Source organism: Bidens hawaiensis, unplaced genomic scaffold (genome assembly GCF_021521415.1).
Source record: "Bidens hawaiensis isolate Kalapana, Puna unplaced genomic scaffold, B.hawaiensis_p1.1 tig00001032_1, whole genome shotgun sequence".
In the NCBI taxonomy this organism is placed as follows: Eukaryota; Viridiplantae; Streptophyta; class Magnoliopsida; order Asterales; family Asteraceae; genus Bidens; species Bidens hawaiensis.
The window spans coordinates 4,807,706-4,828,650 of NW_027491060.1; the positions used below are offsets into that span (position 1 = coordinate 4,807,706).

Here is a 20,945-nt window from a genome sequence, read left to right on the forward strand (position 1 = left end):
CCACTATGGAAAACAACCCCCTTTTGACCATGGATTGAAAAACAAACCTCTTTTTTGGAAAATATCAACCATAAACTCAATCATGGAACTAAACAAGGAGCCTCTTAACCATACCTAATGAGCATACAAGGAGCCTCTTAACCATGGAATGAAGCCACGACACTTATTTTTTTTTTTTTAATAGGCTAACAATGGATATATATGAAAAGAGTAAATTCATGTCTGATTTTGGACTTAACCAAGGCAGTTAAGCATGTATGTACAAAACTAAATTCCAATTAACCAACGACGACATGACTGATCCGTTAAACGAATGACCACACGAACACGTCTATCAAAGTAAACATGGAACCAACTCGGTCCGCAGCAACGCGCGGGTACGATATCTTGTTAATAATAAATATCAATCAAATGGGTTGACTCACATTTATTTTGATTCACAATTACTTTTTTCATATGTACCTCTAAGCACTAAAAAATACATACATTTTTTTAACAACCAATTTTATTGAAAACCAAATACTAGCAAGAAGCTAGCCAACCAAGCACCAAAACACCCGCACACAACAAACCCAAGCTCAAGATTATAATAAAAAAGAAAAGGAACACCAAGTTTCCCAATCTACACCCACTAATTTTCTCTTATTCTTCACCCAAAGAAAGCTAAGTCTTTTAAGGTCTTTTTTAAGTCTACTCACCGAAACCCTTTTGCTATTAAAGAGAGCCACATCTCGAGCATTTCAAACAAATCAACAAGATATACATACATATTTCAAACATTATTATTACGACACTTAGCTTTAATAATTGATTGTTTAATCCTAACTATTTTGAAATCTGTAACCACTGCAATTGAAGAATTTTAGAGAAGAATGTTGTCGCAAGTTACTATATCTAATAGGATAAAACTTATATCTCAATATACATGTTTACATTGATGCAGGGTGTTTTAAGCATCAAAAGCATTAAACGTGTGTAAAGTTCTTTTTTATTCAAAATGCCTTACATAGCTCATTTCCCTCAAATTCTAAATGCTCGGTAATTTACATCACAAGCATTACACGTGTTAAACGGGTCGAACCATGCATGTTTAAAATTTATCTTTTTTTGACTAAAACAATTTTGACCCTTTACCAATCTGGATAACAGCCTATTGTGACCCATATAAGTTTTTATTACTGTTGTTTTGTTGTTTTGACCTTAACCAAAAATTATTTTTTATAAAATCATCCATTTAGCTCCAATAATTATGTTAGGTCAAAATATGAACCAACATGTTAAACGGTTCGGACCATATTTTTTAATGTCTTTTCAACTCGGACCATTTTGACTAGCTACACGTTTTTTAAAATTACCTGTTGTGAGCAATATCAATTTTATTAAAGTAATTTTGACTTGAACCAAAGTCGACATTTTTTAAATAAGTCATACGTATTCTTCGATTGTCTTAGGTCAAATCAAAACGAAATATGTGATGCAGCTGAAGTCCGAAATGTGACAAACACGATTTGGTAATAGGATTGAAGGTCCGAAAGGTGCATACACATTAAACGCAACATGTGATACAAATAAACAATTTCAAATTTGTAAATCATTATTTTAAGGTCTCATTTAACATGTAAGAGTATTCTCAGCCCATTCTCTAAAGTTGTTAAACACATATAATTTAGGGTAAATTTTAAGAAAACCATCAAAATCACCTCTTCAATCCATTCCCTATTATATGAATGAGTTATATGACAACTAAAGTAAATCCCTAAATATAGGGACTCATTTTTGATCCATACCATATTATATGTCACATATCTCTCAATCATCATTTATTATATAACAAGACAAAAAAGAAAAAAATAATAAAGAATTAATTTATGGATGTGAATATGGTATAAAATATGGAAGAATTTTAAAATAAATTTATGGAATGGTGTTTTTAACTAAATTATAAGAAAAAATATATGGAATGAGCTGGGAATGTTCTAAATTAAGAGCATCAGCAACACTAGAACTCCACAAACAGTCACATCAACCCTACATCAATCGACGTTATATACGTGTGTATGTGTGTGTGTGTGTGTGTGTGAGAGAGAGAGGGGGGGTGGTGGCCCCACATCCATGATCTGTTACAGGGTTAGTCCGCACAAACCTTGGTTCGCGGACCAAGCTCCACATCGCCACCCACTTATCCCCATCCTTCTGTCCTTCGCACAAACCACCACATCAGCAGCGATGTAGGTTCTCTAATGTAGGGGTGTTTTTCGGGTTTCTGGATTTTCGGGTTTCAACGTTTTAAATCTAGACCAGAAAACCAACCCAAATCTCTCACATTTTTTCGAGTTCGGGTAATTCGAATTCGTGTTTTTTTGGTTTGGGTTAATCAAGTTTCGAGTATCCTATGAAAAAAAACTAAATTCTAAATTTAAATGTAACATATTATTCTTTACTCGTAATGTAAAATAAACCAATAACAAAACAAAAATAAACTGATAAAACATCCTAAAAAGAGTTAAATTTAACAAAGTTCAACCGTAATAAACAAGACCGACAGTTAAGCGTGCTCAGTTGGAAGTAGTAGCAGAGGTGACCTCCTGGGAAGTCTCCGTCTTGGCAACCAAAAACAAATCCGTGAGCTCTTCGTGGGCAAAGCGGACAATATTGGTGGTGCGAGGGGCCGGAAGAAATCGGCTCGTTTAACTTACATAGAGCTCGAGTCTTAACTTGTTTCGAGCTCTATTTTCAAAACTCGAGCTTGGCTCGTTTACTATTCATCAATTATTTTTCGTATAATTAAAATTATTTTTATATATTTTTTCTATTATAACTTTATATATAAAATAATATATATTATTTAGTTATTTATATTTATTTTTTCATAAAATTATATACATTGATTAAAAACTAGAAAAAAATTTTAAAATAGAAAGAAGATGAAGGTTAAAATGGATTATAGGAGAGAGAAAATATGTATTACAAAAATAGGAGATCCGCCATTTCAAATGACGGATGTCAACATGCATGTAGGGTCTGTCAGATATTGTCTGGTGAGGTGGACCACAACCCTGACATCCACCATTTCAAATGGCGGATCACGAATATTTTATTCGTGTTCCGCCATTTGAAATGGCGGATGTCAATATTGGTGATCTGTCATTTTGACTGAAAGATCACATATTCCAAAGTAGTCTACCCATATGTGTAAAAGTCAATTTTTATGGACATCCGGCATTTGAAACGGAAGATGTCATCCTGACATCCGCCAATTCAAACGGCGGATGTGAATAATGATTTTGAGGGATATGACATTGTACCAATACATTTTTCTTTATATTATTTAGTTTTTTTCTTTTTATTATTTACTTAAACAACCTTATTTAACAAATAAAAAAAATGTATTAACAAATAACGTTTTTTAAAAATATGTTTTGTCTCTTTATTATTTGTTAGTTTTCTAAATGTCATTATTTAAAAAAAATACAAATTTAATATTAAAATTTTTTTTAACAAAAAACACCATGTTTTAAAAAAATAAAACTAAATAATATAAAGAAAAAGGTACTGGTACAATGTCAGATCTGTCAAAATCACTATTCACATCCGCCATTTGAAATGACGGATGTCAGTATGACATCTTCCATTTCAAACGGCGGATGTCCATCAAAATTGACTTTTACACATAGGGGTAGGCTACTTTGGAATATGTGACCTTCCAGTCAAAATGACGGATCACCAATGTTGGCATCCGCCATTTCAAATGGCGGAACACGAATAAAATATTCGTGATCCGCCATTTGAAATGGCGGATGTCAGGGTTGTCGTCCACCTCACCAGACAATATCTGACAGACCCTACATGTATGTTGACATCCGTCATTTGAAATGGCGAATCTCCTAGTTTTGTAATACATCTTTTCTCTCTCATATAATCTATTTTATCCTTCGTCTCCTTCCTATTTTAAATTTTTTTTCTTAAAAACTATTAAATATATATTTTAAAAAAATTATATAAATGGCAGGCACGTTTAGGCTCGCGAACCGGCTCGATCTCGATAAGTGAAGTTCGGATCGAGCTCGATTATTAAATGTGCTTACTTTTAGGCCCGAACTTGATTAAGCTCGGCTCGATCGAGCTTTTTAACAAGCTGATCTTATTCAGCTCGACTCGTTTGCACCCATAGCCTCAAAAAACACAGCTGCAGTTGAAAATTAAAATATAAACCGATTGTGACGGGTTTTTTTGCATTACCCGATGTGTTGCACATTTGGTTATGGACTAAAGATATACGTTATAAAATAGTCCAAAACAACAAATGCAATTTTTAATTAAAAAATTTGCTTTCAAACCGGATTCATCAGTTCTCAGTTTTCCATGCTAGCTATAAACTTATTCCAAACCGTACGGATTTCTTCAAAAACTGGTTTTGACTGGGTTGACCAAGGACCGGTTCCTACCCGAACCGATATATAGCCTTTAACCGGTGTGTGAGCATATACTTTTGAGGATAACTATAATGTTCTTATTAATATTGGATTATAGTAAAAGCTAACTTTTGAGTTGTTGTTTAGCAAGTAGCATTCGTGAATCCCTAACTATCAAGCTTAGATATCATAAATGTAGACGAAGTTTTATCTAGGTTATGCCACATGGTCGATTTGTTTGTGGGGAAACACACAAATTACTCATAGAAATTCTCGTAACTCCATGCATAAAACATGAAACTAAACATAATATTGTGAGGGCTAAAGTAGAAAGATCACAAACATGAGGGGGCCCGAAGTGAAAACAGTTGCTATAAGTAGTTGCATACAACATTGCGTTATTACTGATCCAAAATCAGATTTAAACATGTTCCAAATAAGGGAAAGAGAAAAACTGGAAAAGGTGATTATTGTTCAGTATGCATCATCAGGTTTAAGTGTAGATTTGGCGAGATATGCTCTGTTGAACCTGCCACTTAAACAAGGAGATATGATTAGGCAGTTTATAGTGGTGCGACCATTCGACAGGTCTCTTCGTCCACCACGCTTAATTTCCCTTTCAACTTGCTTCTCTAACCCTACAAGCAACGAAAAAGGTGATTTTGTTACTCTAGTTATAAGTAGCGTAATTACTTTAGTTATATAAAATAGAGTAATTACTTTACTTGTACAAATAGTTACGCTACAAAAAGCCAAGATGAGTTATTTATGATTTTGCTATCACGTCTCTTTTTTCTTTCTTTTATTCGCACTCTTCCCACGGAATCTTCACTTTGTATTTGATCCATCTTCTAATTACGGAGTATTATTTTACCTATGTGTATCTGTTTGTATGTTTAGTTAACTTGACTAACCTTTTTAAGTTATGTTTTGCATGTTCAATCTGATCAGGAGGGAATGGAACTAAACTGCAAACGAGTTCGACCATTTTAAAGAAACAAGAAAACATAGAAAGAGAAATCATAGAAAAACAACACGAGTCTCAGTTGAACATAGATATCCAACATATAACGCGGCTTGCTGAATCTAGACAGGTTAATTAATAAACTTAAAAGTTAAAAGTATAACTCCCCATATATTTACACTCATTTGAAACAAAACATACAGATTGATTTTGACACTACGGCGGAGGCAGGGAACTCGATAAAAGAGTTCGCAGTCCAAGCTGCTAAGGATTTTGGAGCAACCTATGTTATGCTAGACAGGTCATTATCAAAAGCTCTCTATATACTAATTAACATTTTGCTTACTATTTTTACTTAACATATTGCCTTTATTTATAGGTTTAGTATTTAGTCATATTATATTAAAGCTAGTATAACGTTGTATGTATCTTATATAAAACTCTATAATTAATTAACACAAGGAAATACACAAACTCTATGTTTCTATGTAATAATTGCTTTGACAATCTTAAACAGTCCAAAGAAGGAAGATCAAAAGCACGTTATGGACAATCTTACGTGTGCAATCTTGACGATGAGTCGTATGGGCCGTGTAGAAACTTTAAGAGATCCCAAACCTGAGGACATTAACCCACACAATACTGGAACTTCTACACGTGAGTATTATTTAGGAAAAATTTCCCAAAATGCCCATTTGGCCTTTATAAAGTACCAATCTGTCCATTTGTCTAGTCACCTTTCAAGAATGTCCACCAAAAACCAGTCTACCAATCTGGACTTTTGAGACTAGTCAACTGGTTTTATATGGACATTCATGGAAGATGACTTTTAACATTTTGGAAAATTTCCCATTATTTTATCCTCTTTACAAAGATTTTGCTGTAAATTTGGTTTAATCATATGTTGACGGTTTAATTAGGTATGCAAGAGGAGCTGATATTTGATGAGGATATTTGTACAGTATGCGGACACAAAAGGCTAATGAATGGTGGCTCCTTTACACAGTTTAGTCATGCAGAGCTTGCTTTTTCCACATACGGGTTCTCTCATAAGTATGTTTTATCCAAGTCTAGAAAGCGGGTGTACAGGGGCACTTTGCCCAGTGGATTGCAGATTGTCGTAAGAAAACACTTTTTTGCCACCATCAAAGAATACGAGTTTAGATCGCTCGCACTAACACTAGGAGATGTCAGGCATGAAAATGTGGCAACACTGCTTGGGTTCTGTTCGGAAGGATATCACAGGTTCCTTGTATATGAATATGTTTGCCATCAATCACTTAGCACACATTTATCTGGTAACCAATCTATATCTATCTATACTCTTTAATAAAAGGCTATAAGTTTTGCCACTTGTCACTCATACATTAAATCTCACCCTTTTTTAACATATTTATAATAGTAAAACAATAGTTACCATACTTAAAATTTATGCTTCAAAATTTGTTATTTTAATATTTCTTTCTATTTTTTTTTCAAACATTTGGTATTTATAATTATCTTTTACTTTAAATTTGTTTTAAAGACTATTGTATAACAACTGTATTAATAGTGTTTAACGGGTTTATTGTTTCTTGTATACTGATTATTTATTAAATAATGTATTTTCAAGAACTACTCGTGTAATATACGGGCCTCAAACTAGTAACTAATAATTCAGAATTACTAGCTAAAGCCAGGGCGGACCTAGCTTATAATAAATAGGGGGCAGCTGCGCGCCCATCTTAAATTTTACTTTTTGATAGTGTTTTTCATATGTAAAATTACTTATGATCGTCCCCCTTAAAATTAGTGTTAAGCCCTAAAGCCCACTATCGCCAGCATAAAATATATTTTGAGTCGGCCACTATTCATGCATAATTCAAAGATTCTAAATTTGTGTAGCAAGAAGTAAAGAGCTGACGTGGGAGAGAAGACTGAAAATTGCCCTTGGAACATGTAAAGGATTGCAATATTTGCATACCAACAACATTTATGGATGCTTGAGACCCAAAAACATTCTTCTCACACATGACTTTAAACCACAGGTACGCATGCATACAATTGATTTAGTTATAGTTCATGTAATCATGTGTCATGCATAAAATTGAACTTAAGTAAAAGGATCCAATTAAAACTGAACTAATCGTTGAATTTCATTTTAATGAAGCTTGCCAACTTTGGTCTGACCAAAAACCAATACGAGGACTTGAATCACTTGTCTGAAACGAGGGTCCTTAAGACATTCGAGTATCTGGCTCCGGAATATTGTGAAGCTGGGACGGATTCAAGCGCCACTGATGTCTATTCATTCGGGGTGGTGTTTCTTGAGTTACTAACCGGTAGAAAGACTATTGAAGAGACCCGTGGGAAAAGCTTTTTAAGATGGGTAATTAATTATTGATAATCTTAAATATATATAAACGAAACCTCCTTAAATTCTCTCAAACACCAGATTACTTTATTTGTAAATGAAAACTTCTCATGCATTTGACCCGAATTCACGGGTATGAGTCTCATCAAACCCAGATAGCTCTTAAACGGGTTATAACATCTCATTATATTAAAAATTAATCTCATCAAATATTTGATATTAAAATCCTATAAATGGGGGTTACTAAAAATTAATATCTATTTTTTAAAGATATTATTTATTATTAAGAAACAATTTTATAGTAAAAAAACGGGTCATGGGTCTCACCAAACCCATATAGTTTTTAAACCGCGTTATAACATCTCATTTATTTGTGAAACCCTTTAATCATCAAATTCTTATATTATTAATTTACTTACAATAAATAAAACTAAAATCCTAAAAAATACATAAATATTATAAACGAATAATGTAAAACAACTCTGTAATACGAGGGATAATTATAAAACAATAGATAATTACATATAAATCTTCTCATGTAATGGGATCTGCAGGCAAGGCCATTATTAGAAGAAAAGGTGTATATGGAGTTAATTGACCCATTAATAAAAGATGATGTGAACCTTCTTCAACTGGTTTTGATTGTCCGGCTTTTAGAAAAATGTCTGTCCTATGATCCTAGAGAAAGATGCTCAATATCAGAGGTGGTAACAGATTTGACCCACATTGTCGAAACCGGCCATGACCATTCTCCCATTTAGTAGCATTGCATTCACTGTTAAGTCACGTTCATCATGTATTATTTATAGTTATTATAATTTTATTCTTCATTTATTTTAAAGTTTGTTTGTATTTATTTTATTCGTAGTTAGAATATTAGGACCCTTTAGATATTTTATTTTTATTATTAGAGTAACTTGTTATTTTGGTAATGGTGGTTTATCTTTAATAGCTCATTAAAGAAAAACTATAATCGTATAGCGAATTAACCCCTAACATTTAAAACAGCTTGTTGTTTTGACCATTTAAAAGAATTTCATCCAATTTGCTACATTAACTAGTGCCCCTCACATGGTGCGGCCACGGTTGAAATTTACTAAACCCGAGACGCCGAAGTCGAAGATAAAGATGCCGGAAAGTTATGTAATAATAATAATAATAATAATAACAATAATAATTTGGATTCTGGAGTGATTGGAGGATGGAAATTTAGGGATTCGGCGATAACGAAGGGGGTGGGGGGGGGTTGGTTTCGAAACGAGTGAGATCAAATTGGGGGTTGAAGATGAACGACGAAGGTAAGAAATGTCATAGCCCCCGACCCCTATACCACGGGAGGGGAGCCGTGAACATTGATTGGTGGTATCGGTGTTTATTAAATTATTTTGCAGCGGGAATTTTCATCAGAACTGTAGTTAGGAAAAATGATTAGAGTTATAAAAACACCATGATTATTATTATGATAAAACGGGAATTTAATCTCTTTTGATACAAACATAAGTTTTATAGGGTTAAACCCTAATTTACAAAACACGTTTCTTTATTCTGGTGACAACCCACTTATTTAAGCTGGAAGCCCGCAGGCATCATTCCTTTGTCTCTAACAAGTCACCTGAAACATGTTTAAAATATTTGATCAGCAAGAAATACTGGTGAGTACATTCATTTGAAAATGACACAGTTTACAGTTACAGCATTAAGATGTTTTTACATATGTCGGCTTACAAATTACCGAAAGGTACTTGTCACTCGACAGTATCTGTGACTGTGGTCATATTACTTATTGGCTAACACTTGTCTAATAAGTAACGTGTAATGGCCCAGTAAGCAAGCCTTGTATACAAACCCCACAATACCAGTAGTAACCATCCCGTAAGTCTACAGAGACTATGTAACATCCTAAAATTTTAATGATGAATAAAGGAAGTTATGTTTAGTGATTTCGCGTAATTGATTAATGTCGGGGAAGGAGCGGGTCTTGGACTTGGATTAATTGATATGGGTTAAATGAGAATGGGATTTCAGGGATATAAATACCCCCAAAATCCCAAAATATCTTCATTTTCCCCCACTCTCCTAAACACACACATACACACACACCAAGCACACCCAAAACCGCCGCCGGCCAGGCCGAGAAAGAAGGAAGGATCGAGCGAGGTCCGGGTAAGAGAGAAAGATTAGTGGTGATACCAAGATAAACGAGATCCAAACAAGCTCAAAAGGTATGATTCTTGATCTTGGAAGTTTAAAGATCCGAGCTTTTAGTGTATAAACGACCGAAAATGGTCGGGAAGTGTAATGGGTAGTATTGAACCTTAACAAGGGTGTTAAAATCGCCCGAAATGTTGATCAGAAACCGAAACAGCGGACATCTGGGCAACTTCGCCTTCATCTGGGCAACTTCGCCTTCAAGCGATGAACTTCGCCTGCAAGCTAACTTCGCCTGATGAACTTCGCCTGCAAGCTAAGTTCGCCTGATGACAAGTTCGCCTGAGGTTTAAGTTCGCCTGATGATAAGTTCGCCTGAGGTTTAACTTCGCCTAAAGCTAAGTTCGCCTGAGGTTTAACTTCGCCTAAAGCTAAGTTCGCCTGAGGTTTAACTTCGCCTAAAGCTAAGTTCGCCTGAGGTTTAACTTCGCCTAAAGCCAAGTTCGTTTAGAAAATAAATTTAAAATCTAATGAAAAATGTGTTAAGACAGTTAATGGAAATAAAATTTTTCCAAGCTGACCTGGCAGCTCGACCCCAGCCAGGGGCTCTGCCCCTTGGACCCTGCTAGGGGCTGTCGCCCCTAGACCCCGCTGCCAGGGGCGCTGCCCCCGGACCCCCGTTCGTTGTGGGTAGTAATTAAGACTAGAAAGATGTTATAAGTAGTGATAGTTAAATTGATATGTATACTTGTTATACAGTCAGCCGTGCACAACTGAAGAAAGGGATTACGATCAACGGAGAACGTAACCGTGTTCAGGTGAGTTTCTAGCCCCATTTATGTGTTATGTTTTAGGGGCTGTGTGCATACTCAACATGTTTGTTAATACACTTATCCTAAGAGATAAGTGTATGCCTTATGTGGATAATGTGAAATGTATGAATGATTGCTTGATGGTACGTGAACGATCTTCGGATATTGCACGTACTGTCAGGTTGTAACGCTATGTATAAGGTAAGTATGTTATGTATGTTTATGTGTATGAACATGATAGAGATAATAGAAGAAAGAAATGATAATGTATGGTTGTATGGTTACGAAAAGGGTACCGAGCCCTAATAATACTCGAGGTATGATGTATGGTTGTATGGTAACGAAAAGGGAATCGAACCCTACTAATATTCGAGAACTAGGGAACCGAACCCTACTAATATTCGAGGAAGAAGGGTACCGAGCCCTAATAATACTCGAGGAAAGAGGGTACCGAGCCCTAATAATACTCGATGAAAGAGGGTACCGAGCCCTAATAATACTCGAGGAATGTAGGGCGTAATGCTCTTTATAACATAAGATATGAAAGTAAGTTAATACAAAAGAAAGTAAGAAAGTATGAAAGTAAGAAAGTATGAATGTAAGAAAGTATGAAAGTATGAAAGTATAAAAGTATGAATGAAAGAATATAATGTTATGTGAATGGTATGATTATGTGATTATCTAGAACTCACTCAGCGTAGCTGACTTTTAGTATGCACGCAGGTGAATAGGATGAGGCAGCTCGCTTGAGGAGACACATGGCACTGAACAAGAATCTGGCATCTGAAGACCTATGATGTGTTAATTTTAATGCTTTAATGTGAAAGACAATAAATGTCCTGAGACAAGTTATGAATTATGTAAAGTTTTATGAAAGTTTTATATTCCGCGTAAATGTTTTAATTAACTCTGATATTTAGAACTGTGTTTATGAGTAAATCCAACACGAAAGTAGGGTTACCGGTAACGGGGCCTCACAGACTTAATCACTGTAATGTATTTAAAATACTTTTAAAAATATATTTGAAAATATTTAGACCATCTGCCATGAGTTTTATAGGTTTTGAAATTATCATGACAGTGTCGGAAAAATAGTTGTCTCACGCAAATGTGAGTGGTACAAAAACTCGAATGTCTCACCTTGCAAGTTTATAATTAAAGAAAACCTCCTGGTATTAAGCACCTAGGATAAACACAATGTAGTATCACTAGATTAGTATAAAACCAACAATCATAACGATAATCACGAGAGTAGAAACTTTACACGATGACACAATGTCATACCTTAACAGGCAGAGCTTTCGGATTCGTGTATATATGCTTCTTTCTATTGGGTAGGATATCGTTACGACACTCGGGTATTATACTAAAATCTTAATAATATGTTTGTGTGTGAGAACTTAGAGAGAAGAAAATTTTGAGCGAATTCTGAACGTCCCATTTCCTTTCTATTTATAGCAAGTTTCAGACCCCGTGATGGCCATAAATAGAAAGGCGTCGCGTACCGCGAAGAGACTTATAGCTATGTCGAGTCAGCCCTAGGCCTGCTACGTGGCAGGCTACGTGTCTCGTCTGCATAACCTCCACGTCGCGGTACGCGATGGGTAACCCAAACCCGTCGCGGTACGCGATGGAAGAATTTTTTTTTCCAACAAACATACTAAGGCGGCCCTTAGAGCCAGCGAAGTGCAAAGTGCGCCACATTGCGCCCATCGCACTTCGCCCGAGCCCGTGCGCGTGCGCGTTCGCGTTCGGGTGCTTCGCACCCTCCGCTAGGACCACTGGGTGTGATATGTCTTATAAGAACATTAACTTAGAAATTTTCTTTCTTATACAGAGCTCACTAGTTTGTTAATCTAGCGATGTGGGACAAGAGTTTACAAACCTATTTATACTATGGTGGTTCCTTCTCCATTTCTTTCCTCCACCAATGTGGGATGGAATTTCCTTCTTCCATTTCCTTACTTCTTCCTTTTATTTATTTTTTTGGTTTGTTATATGAAATGACGAGGAAGATGATTACGATGATGTTGATATGTACTCTGATTACGATCGTGATGGTTCAGGGAGTCAACTAAATGATCAAATTTTTAATCTTTCGATGGATTATGGTTAAATCAGTTAGGGTTAGGGCGGTATTTTTTTTTATTTTCAAGGTTCGTGAGGTTTATGATGAGGTTTTACTATTGTTGACATTAGAGGATTTTAAACATATGGTAAAAAATGTGTTTGGGTCGAGGTGAAAAATGTTTTGTTTGATTGAGAAGCTCGGTAAAATGTTTTGTTCAATTCAGAAGCTCGGTAAAATGTTTTGTTTGATTAAGAATCTTGGTAAAGGGTCTTTGTCATCTTCATTTCCAATTGTTTCAACCAATGAATTCATTCTGATTCATTCATTTCTTCGCCTAACAATCATGTTTAATTCATTAGAACGTAAATACGAAGTTGTGAAGATGGAGATAGTGTTTGGTAGCGTCGGAGATGGAGATGAAGGAGGTGGTGGCAATGCTGATGAAGATGAAGGGACACAACTGAATAATAAGAACATGATCAAAGGGCATAATAGTCGTTTCAGTTTTCTGTTGGACTGTCATGATGACAAAGGGACACAAACTGACACGGAAAGAAACCACATGGACTCACTCTTGTCATTTTGGCTTTGAGCCTTTGAGGGGCACAAACCTGGCACACGCTGAAACCACAAGAACGCATATAGGAGTTCTCTCTTGATTAATTAAACTTCTTATTAGAAAAGTAGCCAAGTCTAATTGTGCATAAATAAATGCAAAGACCAAAATTACCTAATGTGGTTTTATTAACCGAAAAAACTTAACTAGGCATGAGAAGTTCCATTGGTGTAGCATCATTAAATAAACGTCTTTGACATCAAAATGACTTAATGTGTAACAAAAAAATCACCAACATCACACTAATATGCACCTGTCTTTTATGACTTAATGCGACTTTGTATAATATAAATAACTCACTAGCACACGACAAGTCACATTATTTGTTTGCTATTAACTAGTTTTGAGAGAGAATATATAATTTTTATTTACATATTGTGGGGTGTAAGACTATATTCATCCTGCTCCTTATCATCAAATTCAAAATTATACTAAAAATTAGGGATGAGCAAAATCGGTACCACCGATTTGGTACGTATACCATCGTTTTAAGTTTCGGGATCGCTACGGTATTTCCCGATTTTTTACTCTCGGTACCGGTACCATTCCGGTACCGAACCGAATATTTTGGTACCGGTACCAAGAATTTCCGATTTTCAGGATCGGTATTTTCGGTACCGGTCGGTACCGGTACCGTGCTCATCCCTACTAAAAATTACTAACTTTTCTTTCATATTTTCAATTAAATAATATTTGTTTATATTTTATCATTATTTTTTCTCTCTTCTTTATTCACAATAAATTAAAAATAATTTATAACATGCTATAGGAACTTTTCAAATACATATAAAATCATAACATTTTATCTCTATTTCACTTATAGCACCTTAAGTCATTTCATATATTATAAAACCCCACTCACATAGCAGACATAATAGATAGATGAATTATGAATTGAGAATGCTATTATTTGTTTTATTCGAGGCATAGTTTGGGCATCTATCTAGTCAATAATATTTGGTAATTAGCTGCATTTGTCCAGAGGTACAGCATAAACCTAACATACGCTACACTTATTTGTTTGCTATTGACTAGTCATCCAAAGTACTAAAGTTGATATGAAAATCTCATTGCATTCTGGATTTGAAACTTGAAAGTAACTATATTTCTGTGACTGTTAGCAGAGAAGAGAAGAGTAATATATAAACAAATTATTTAAAAATTGCATTGTACTGTGTATGTAAACAACAATATATGGAATTATATCATGATGGTATGTTGAAGTGAAATAGCCATGATACCACAAATGCAAAAACCAAACATGCCAATATGAAGTTGAGCAGTCTATGACCATTGATGCACCCTCCACCTCCGAATCTGCCTCGGCCTCCACCTCTTGCTGTTGAAGATGAGTGTGTGGTTGTTGCTTCCACATTCACATCCACCATCACTCCAACTGATGGTGTCATTTGCATCTCATTTAGATTGCTCACAATTGAATTGCAGATTTCACACGTTCTGAAAACCAACAAATTCATAATTAGTTTTGTTCATATTCACAAACACCAATTTTCTTTTAATTAAAATTAGGTAACAATGCTAACTCGACCGGTATCGGTTAGGTTCGTAACGGTAACAACAATACGCCTAAAAAGTAAACGTACGAAATAATATTAACACTTTTATAGCTTATATAAGGAAAAAATCATATTTAAAACGACGTGTGGTCGGTAGGTAAAATCCTCGCTATGACGGTGCGAGTTGACACGAATTCAGTCAATAGCAGGTTAGAACCTCGTAACCACCAAAAAGTAAATTCGTCAACCCCAAATACAACAAATTAACATATTAAAAAAACAAAACTCGTGTGTTGCGACCATGAACTGACGCGAATTTAATCGGTACCGGTTACACTACTTAAACAAAACCATACTTATAGCACCAAGCATGGTTTTTATATAGTATTAATACTCAATTAAAACAACCCTACTCACCCACTATATTTAATATAATTTCTCTAGATTATGACATTTTGTTATCTTAAAAAGGTCAAAATTAAATACTTGAATAGTCAAAACAAAGTAATTAAAATAAATTAAGGGACTCACTTATTTCCCTTGATTTTAAACCAAGTCTCAGCACAATGTTTATGAGCAGCAGCCAGATCATTCTTGCAGCAACAACCCAATTCAAAAGCATCACCATCACCATCACCAACAAGACTCAGGTGACAAATTCTGCAATCTTTAATACTCTGGTCTCCAACCGAGCATTCGATTTCAGGATCATCGCCGCAGGTGGAGTAGAAACAAGACCCATCTTCCTCCGCATCGGAGAAACACTGCTCACCGCATTCCAGATCGATGGCCATTTTACTTTACTTTAATTAATAATTAATGAGTAAAGGAAATGGTTTAATCTTTGCTTGTGCAGCAGGGAAATAATAATAATAATAAAAGTGGATGAGTGTCAAGTGTGGGGTTTTGCACTTTCCATACACACATTATTATTATTATTATTCATTATCAATACCAATTATTATTAATGGTGGAATGAGATAACTGTGAAGGGTAGGGTTGCAGAAGGTTGGGGCTGGAATTGAGCCAAATCTCTAACAAACTCTTTTAAAACAAATATCAGACCGTTTTTTCAAAAAAATAAAAGAGAAATTGGATACTAATAATCCAAACTAGTGACAATTGGCCAATAATAATCCCAAATAATAATCTAACCGGTGACGGTCCCAACTTCCAGTGTTGTTACTAATAACAATCTCAGTCTAATAAATGGTTAACTCCGTTAATTATAACCGTTAAATTTGTTTTAAATGACCGAAATACCCTCACACATTCTGGTCTCCATCTCCGGCCACTGTTACCTTCACCATCTCCGGCAACACACTAGTTCGTCGCCCCTCACCATCATCCACACCGGAAAACCAAAGTCGGGGCCCCATTTCTGCCCGAACCACCATCATCCACACCGGAAAACCAAACCCGCCGCTGGGTACAGACGGAACCTTAACGACACCTACAACATCCTTCATATCGGGCTGTGACAATGACGCTGGAAAGATACAGATCTAGTCTTGACAACCATTACCATTTCAGCCGCATGAACTGACAAAAACAGTTGCCATCGATATGGCCGTTAATAGCCACTGTAGTCATGTTGCCGTCGCTTATCTAATTTTCGACAACCACGGAAACCGCGCTGTAACTACCGCAAAACCACCACCGATCAGAATTCCTTCACCGGAAAATTGCGGTGGTGATGGGCGAAGATGACGGTAGTAGCGGACTGAGATGTTAACGGAGATGGTTGTTTACAGTGGCGGGCCAGAGATGGTGGCAGGTCGGAGATGATGACCGGAATAATGTGATTTGTGATTTATGAGGAAGAAATAAAACGATGAGGGTAAATTTTATTTATTATTTATTTGTTAGTGAAGGGTATTTCGGTCATTTAACAATTATAATTAACGGAGTTAATGGTTTATTAGACTGAGATTGTTATTGGTAACAACACCGGAAGTTGGGACTGTCACTGGTTAGATTGTTTGTTGGGATTATTATTGGCCAATTGTCAATAGTTTAGATTATTAGTATCCAATTTTCCAAAATAAAATAAAAAATGCTAGTACAACTATAACACGCCTGTGTGGATCTTACAGGAGTGTCTACTCTTGTTGGGCTCAGGGACCGTGGGTTTGTTGTGGGTCTTACAGGAGTGTCTACTCTTATTGGGCTCAGGGACCGTGGGTTTGTTGTGGGTCAGGCTGCGTTGAAGGCTGAATCGGGCAAAGTTGTTAAACACGAGAAAGCTTATTTAGATAATCAACATGTCTTTCTACCATTTGCCTTTGATACATTTGGTTTTCTAGCTCCAGAGGCTGTGAAATTTTTGAGTAGGGTTCAGCGCGTCGTACACGGAACCTCTTCAGCTTCTAGGTCCCAAAGCTTCGTTTTTAGCAGGATTGGCTTTGCTGTTCAAAAGGGGGTTGCGGCGCAGCTTGTTGTCCGTTTGCCTGCCACTTTATTGTAATCGTTTTATAGTAAATTATATAAAACTTCGATTGAGATTCTAAAAAAAAAAAAAACTATAACATATAAAAAGTGAAAACGTTGTGTTTGTTTTCAAATGCTCTACAGGTGGAATTTAAGAGTATCTAATGGTAGGATGGTTTACGGTTAAAAAGTTTCGGTTTTTACCGTATATACTTGATCCTTTGCTTTATATAAAATATTGATTTCGGTTTTAAAATCAAATCCCTGATTTACAAGTATGAGTTTTTTAGAAGACATAAATATGATTTTCTGATTCGCTAATTTTTTAAAGAATTTTAAATATAAACAGATAAACTCTTTTTGTTGCTGTGAGGACATCAAGTTATAATGAAAAGTGAGTGTTGGTTTAGGTTGGGATAAAATTTTATCACAAAAAGAATCATGAAGATTCCTATTTTCTTTTTGGTCGAATGAGGAATAATATAAACTAGTGGTGGTGATATTGGGATGCGTACGTGGCAATTTGGCATTATGCAATGGTGACAAAGCGTCAACGTCATTGCCTCCTTCGAATGACTGATGGAATATTGTAAATCATTTCCAGGTAATTTATTTAAAATGAAGGATACGGTTAATAAGCAAGGTGTGCAAATGTGCCTGACTTGTGTGACCTGACCGGGACTCAACCTTATTTTAAATATCCAGGTCTGATTAATTCGAGTCTTGTGAGACTTACCTATACTCACCCCTAATGATAAGTTCCTATGGATATTTCGGGTTTTGTTAATAGTGTGTTAGTTTTACAGAAGATCAATCTCAATTGAGAGAATCAACATTTCATTATTTTCAAGGAGGTTAGACCATGAGTAATCATAAAGCCTCGTCTCCAGTCATTATGCGACACGTGGCGCTCAGTCAGAATTATGGTTTTATATAAAATTAGGGTGTAATCATAAAGCCTCCATAATGCCTCAAACTCCATTATTTTATTATTATTTTTTTGCCTTCTATCCGTGTTTTGTACAAAACGCCCAAAAAAAATAAGCCATGATGCCGGCGGCGGTGTGCCCCCCGGCGTTTTAGCCCATAACGCGCAAAAACTCGTGTACTACGGATGTTCTTAAAAGAATACATTTAGTAAATGAAAAGCATTTAATGTGGGGTAACAAGTGCTACCTCTAACGTTTGAGGATTATTTATATTATCTTGCTATTGTGTGCTTCACGATCCATAGTATTAAATATAGATTTGTGTTCTTCATGTCTTTTTCACTTTTGCAATCTTATGAGTTGACTACCTTTTAGTTTACTCCATTATTGTGAAAAGGATTTTGGGTGATCCTACATTAACCGAAAGAAACTTGGGTTTCATCACGTTAGGTGATGATTCTTGGCGGAAGCGTTAGTATAATTAGGGTGTTAAAAAAAATGAATCCGAATTATCTGAAAATTTGGATATCTGAATATTGGATATATGAATTTTCGGATAATTTGGATTCGGATAGTGATTTTAAAAAGTATTGATGGTACAGATATCCAAAACTTATATATATAAAATTCGGATAACTTTTGGATATTTCAGATAAATTTTCAGATATTTTTGATATTACAAACAAATTTTTTGGATATTTCGGATAATTTTTGAACATTTCAGATAGTTGTTGGATATTTGGGATGTCCGAAACATTTTTTAAAGTAGTTATTTGGTTTTTTTAATAATATCTTTTCAAAATTCAATCCAACTCCAAATACGAAATTTCAAATATCCTAAGTTCGGATATTTGAAGTTTCGGATACAGATTTTGATAGTGAAATACGAATCGTGAAATATTAGTATAAAATACCTAGGATTTAATGAACTAACGACTCTGTTATATTCTATTCACCGGTCTCTTAACATTTTTACAACAACCGAGCTTGAAATCAAGATCTAGGATAATGTCACCAATAAGCCATTTTACATGGGAGGCGTTTTCGTGGAGGGAATTTTACCTTAACCCCAATCTAGTAAATAGTAATCCATTGGTAGTCAAAGCATCAACTAACACCAGAGCATAATTCATAGTACCTTCCTTCTTATCACATCTCTCATTTGTAGTTTGGTCAAAGCATTAGCAAGCCGCCCAAGCAACTAACAGTTGAGTTATATTGCCACAATTCCATAAACACAAGTGCAAGCCCTTACTGGCCACCTAAATTGGGACATATTTTGGATTCGGTTTCCAAAAGTTGAAGAACTAGAGGAACGTTATTCACAAGCCCATATTTATGTCACATCCGAACGGGGTTTCCTTGACAATACAGTAAGAAAGTTCCTCTCCAACAAAGTACCCATGCAATTATAAAGCATGAACCTCATAACCTTTTGACATAAAATGTCCTTGAAGGTTCACAGTAGGAGCATGAATCTTAGGAGGTTCATGAGCAACCTTTTGATTTGGTTTTCATAAATAAGATTTTTCTGTACGCCCACGGCCCATCCATTATTATGAAACAGTAAGTGATTGGACCAGGTTGGCCAAACCGGAAATAGGCCCAGTGGAGTCATGTGGCTTTTCAATTAGAACATCAATGCTCACAACCTCAGTTGGGCCGTCCCTTGGCCCAATCAGTATTTCTTCATATTAATTGCACAGATGGTCCACTAAATGCTCCGTGTGCTTATCCAGTAGATCTGCTGGCCTACCATTAAATGTTTATTTAAAAATTTATAAATTATAAACTTCGTTTTCTAGTTTAATAATTTATTTTTTATTCAAGATTTAAAAAAAAAGTTCTAAAGCACAAAATTTCCCCATAAAAATACTATATTTTCAGATTTCAAATTGTCCGTGAGATGGACCACATAATCTTAATACATAAATTGGTGCATTTTTCAAAAGTGTATAAACTATAAAGTATTAAAAAATCCAATGATTTGGAGAAATATCAAAAGATATCGATTTGATAATTCATTTAACATTTTTATAAAAACCTTAATTTAAAACATTAAATTTTCCGTCAACCAAAAGCAATTAAATATACTGTTATATATTTTATTTACATAAAATGTTTGGTAATTAAAAATAGGATTAATTTCATATAAATGATGATGTAATTATGTTTTTGAGTGTTCCTGGATCTGTATATTGGAAAGTTTTTTTATTTTTTTTAAAAAATTGAGTGTTTTATCACACATTTTTAGTATATTTAGATTTTCTTGTTGTAGATAAGTCGATAACATAGAAAGTTGTACATATTGTAAGTTACTAATTGAGGACTTGAGGTTTATAATAATAAGTTACTAATTGATAATAATTATAGTCCATAAACATGACATGAAAGTTAATCCATAAAAGTGTATATTTTCTTTGTTTCAGCTCATATGCATTAGAGTTGTCTTTCCTTCATGTCTTAACACAAATAAGGCTGTGGGTAATGGGGGATGAAGGGAGGGGCGCGGTCCAGGTGGCGGGTGAGGTGGCTCGCGAACACCACTACACCCCTCAAGTGAGCAAGGGCGCGGACGAGCCCCGTGGGCGGGACCGCGGGGCTTGAACGAGGTTTAAGCGAGGATTTAAATAAATTAACAATTATTTTTGGGTGTGAATCAATCACGCCCCACTACACCCTATGGGGCTTGA

At 35.3% G+C, this 20,945-nt stretch overlaps 3 protein-coding genes across 3 annotated transcripts; 2 read left to right on the forward strand and 1 right to left on the reverse strand.

Annotated features, from left to right (window-relative positions):
• The first annotated feature begins 4,466 nt into the window (after window positions 1-4,466).
• Window positions 4,467-5,735, forward strand: LOC143552627 (uncharacterized). Its single transcript, XM_077042800.1, has 3 exons — window positions 4,467-5,068; window positions 5,364-5,506; window positions 5,580-5,735. The coding sequence occupies exons 1-3, from the start codon at window positions 4,756-4,758 to the stop codon at window positions 5,733-5,735; spliced, it is 612 nt and encodes a 203-aa protein (XP_076898915.1). The 5' UTR covers window positions 4,467-4,755.
• A 186-nt stretch (window positions 5,736-5,921) lies between these two features.
• On the forward strand, window positions 5,922-8,490 carry LOC143552639 (serine/threonine-protein kinase CDG1-like). The gene is made up of 5 exons (XM_077042807.1): window positions 5,922-6,033; window positions 6,297-6,674; window positions 7,261-7,403; window positions 7,526-7,744; window positions 8,284-8,490. The coding sequence occupies exons 1-5, from the start codon at window positions 5,922-5,924 to the stop codon at window positions 8,488-8,490; spliced, it is 1,059 nt and encodes a 352-aa protein (XP_076898922.1).
• A 5,982-nt stretch (window positions 8,491-14,472) lies between these two features.
• On the reverse strand, window positions 14,473-19,476 carry LOC143554070 (uncharacterized). Its single transcript, XM_077043930.1, has 3 exons — window positions 19,284-19,476; window positions 15,425-15,696; window positions 14,473-14,834 (listed from the first exon to the last, which is right to left on the reverse strand). The coding sequence occupies exons 2-3, from the start codon at window positions 15,685-15,687 to the stop codon at window positions 14,582-14,584; spliced, it is 516 nt and encodes a 171-aa protein (XP_076900045.1). The 5' UTR covers window positions 15,688-15,696; window positions 19,284-19,476; the 3' UTR covers window positions 14,473-14,581.
• Between the last annotated feature and the right edge of the window lie 1,469 nt (window positions 19,477-20,945).

Bases quoted from the DNA above. Each gene is read 5' to 3' on its own strand.
- LOC143552627 (XM_077042800.1), top strand. From the start codon at position 4,756: ATGAGGGGGCCCGAAGTGAAAACAGTTGCTATAAGTAGTTGCATACAA. The intron at 5,069-5,363 runs GTGATTTTGTTA...CAATCTGATCAG, and splicing joins CCCTACAAGCAACGAAAAAG to GAGGGAATGGAACTAAACTG. The intron at 5,507-5,579 runs GTTAATTAATAA...CAAAACATACAG, and splicing joins GGCTTGCTGAATCTAGACAG to ATTGATTTTGACACTACGGC.
- LOC143552639 (XM_077042807.1), top strand. From the start codon at position 5,922: ATGGACAATCTTACGTGTGCAATCTTGACGATGAGTCGTATGGGCCGT. The intron at 6,034-6,296 runs GTGAGTATTATT...CGGTTTAATTAG, and splicing joins CAATACTGGAACTTCTACAC to GTATGCAAGAGGAGCTGATA. The intron at 7,404-7,525 runs GTACGCATGCAT...ATTTTAATGAAG, and splicing joins CACATGACTTTAAACCACAG to CTTGCCAACTTTGGTCTGAC.
- LOC143554070 (XM_077043930.1), bottom strand. From the start codon at position 15,687: ATGGCCATCGATCTGGAATGCGGTGAGCAGTGTTTCTCCGATGCGGAG. The intron at 14,835-15,424 runs GTGAGTCCCTTA...GTTGGTTTTCAG, and splicing joins TTTAAAATCAAGGGAAATAA to AACGTGTGAAATCTGCAATT.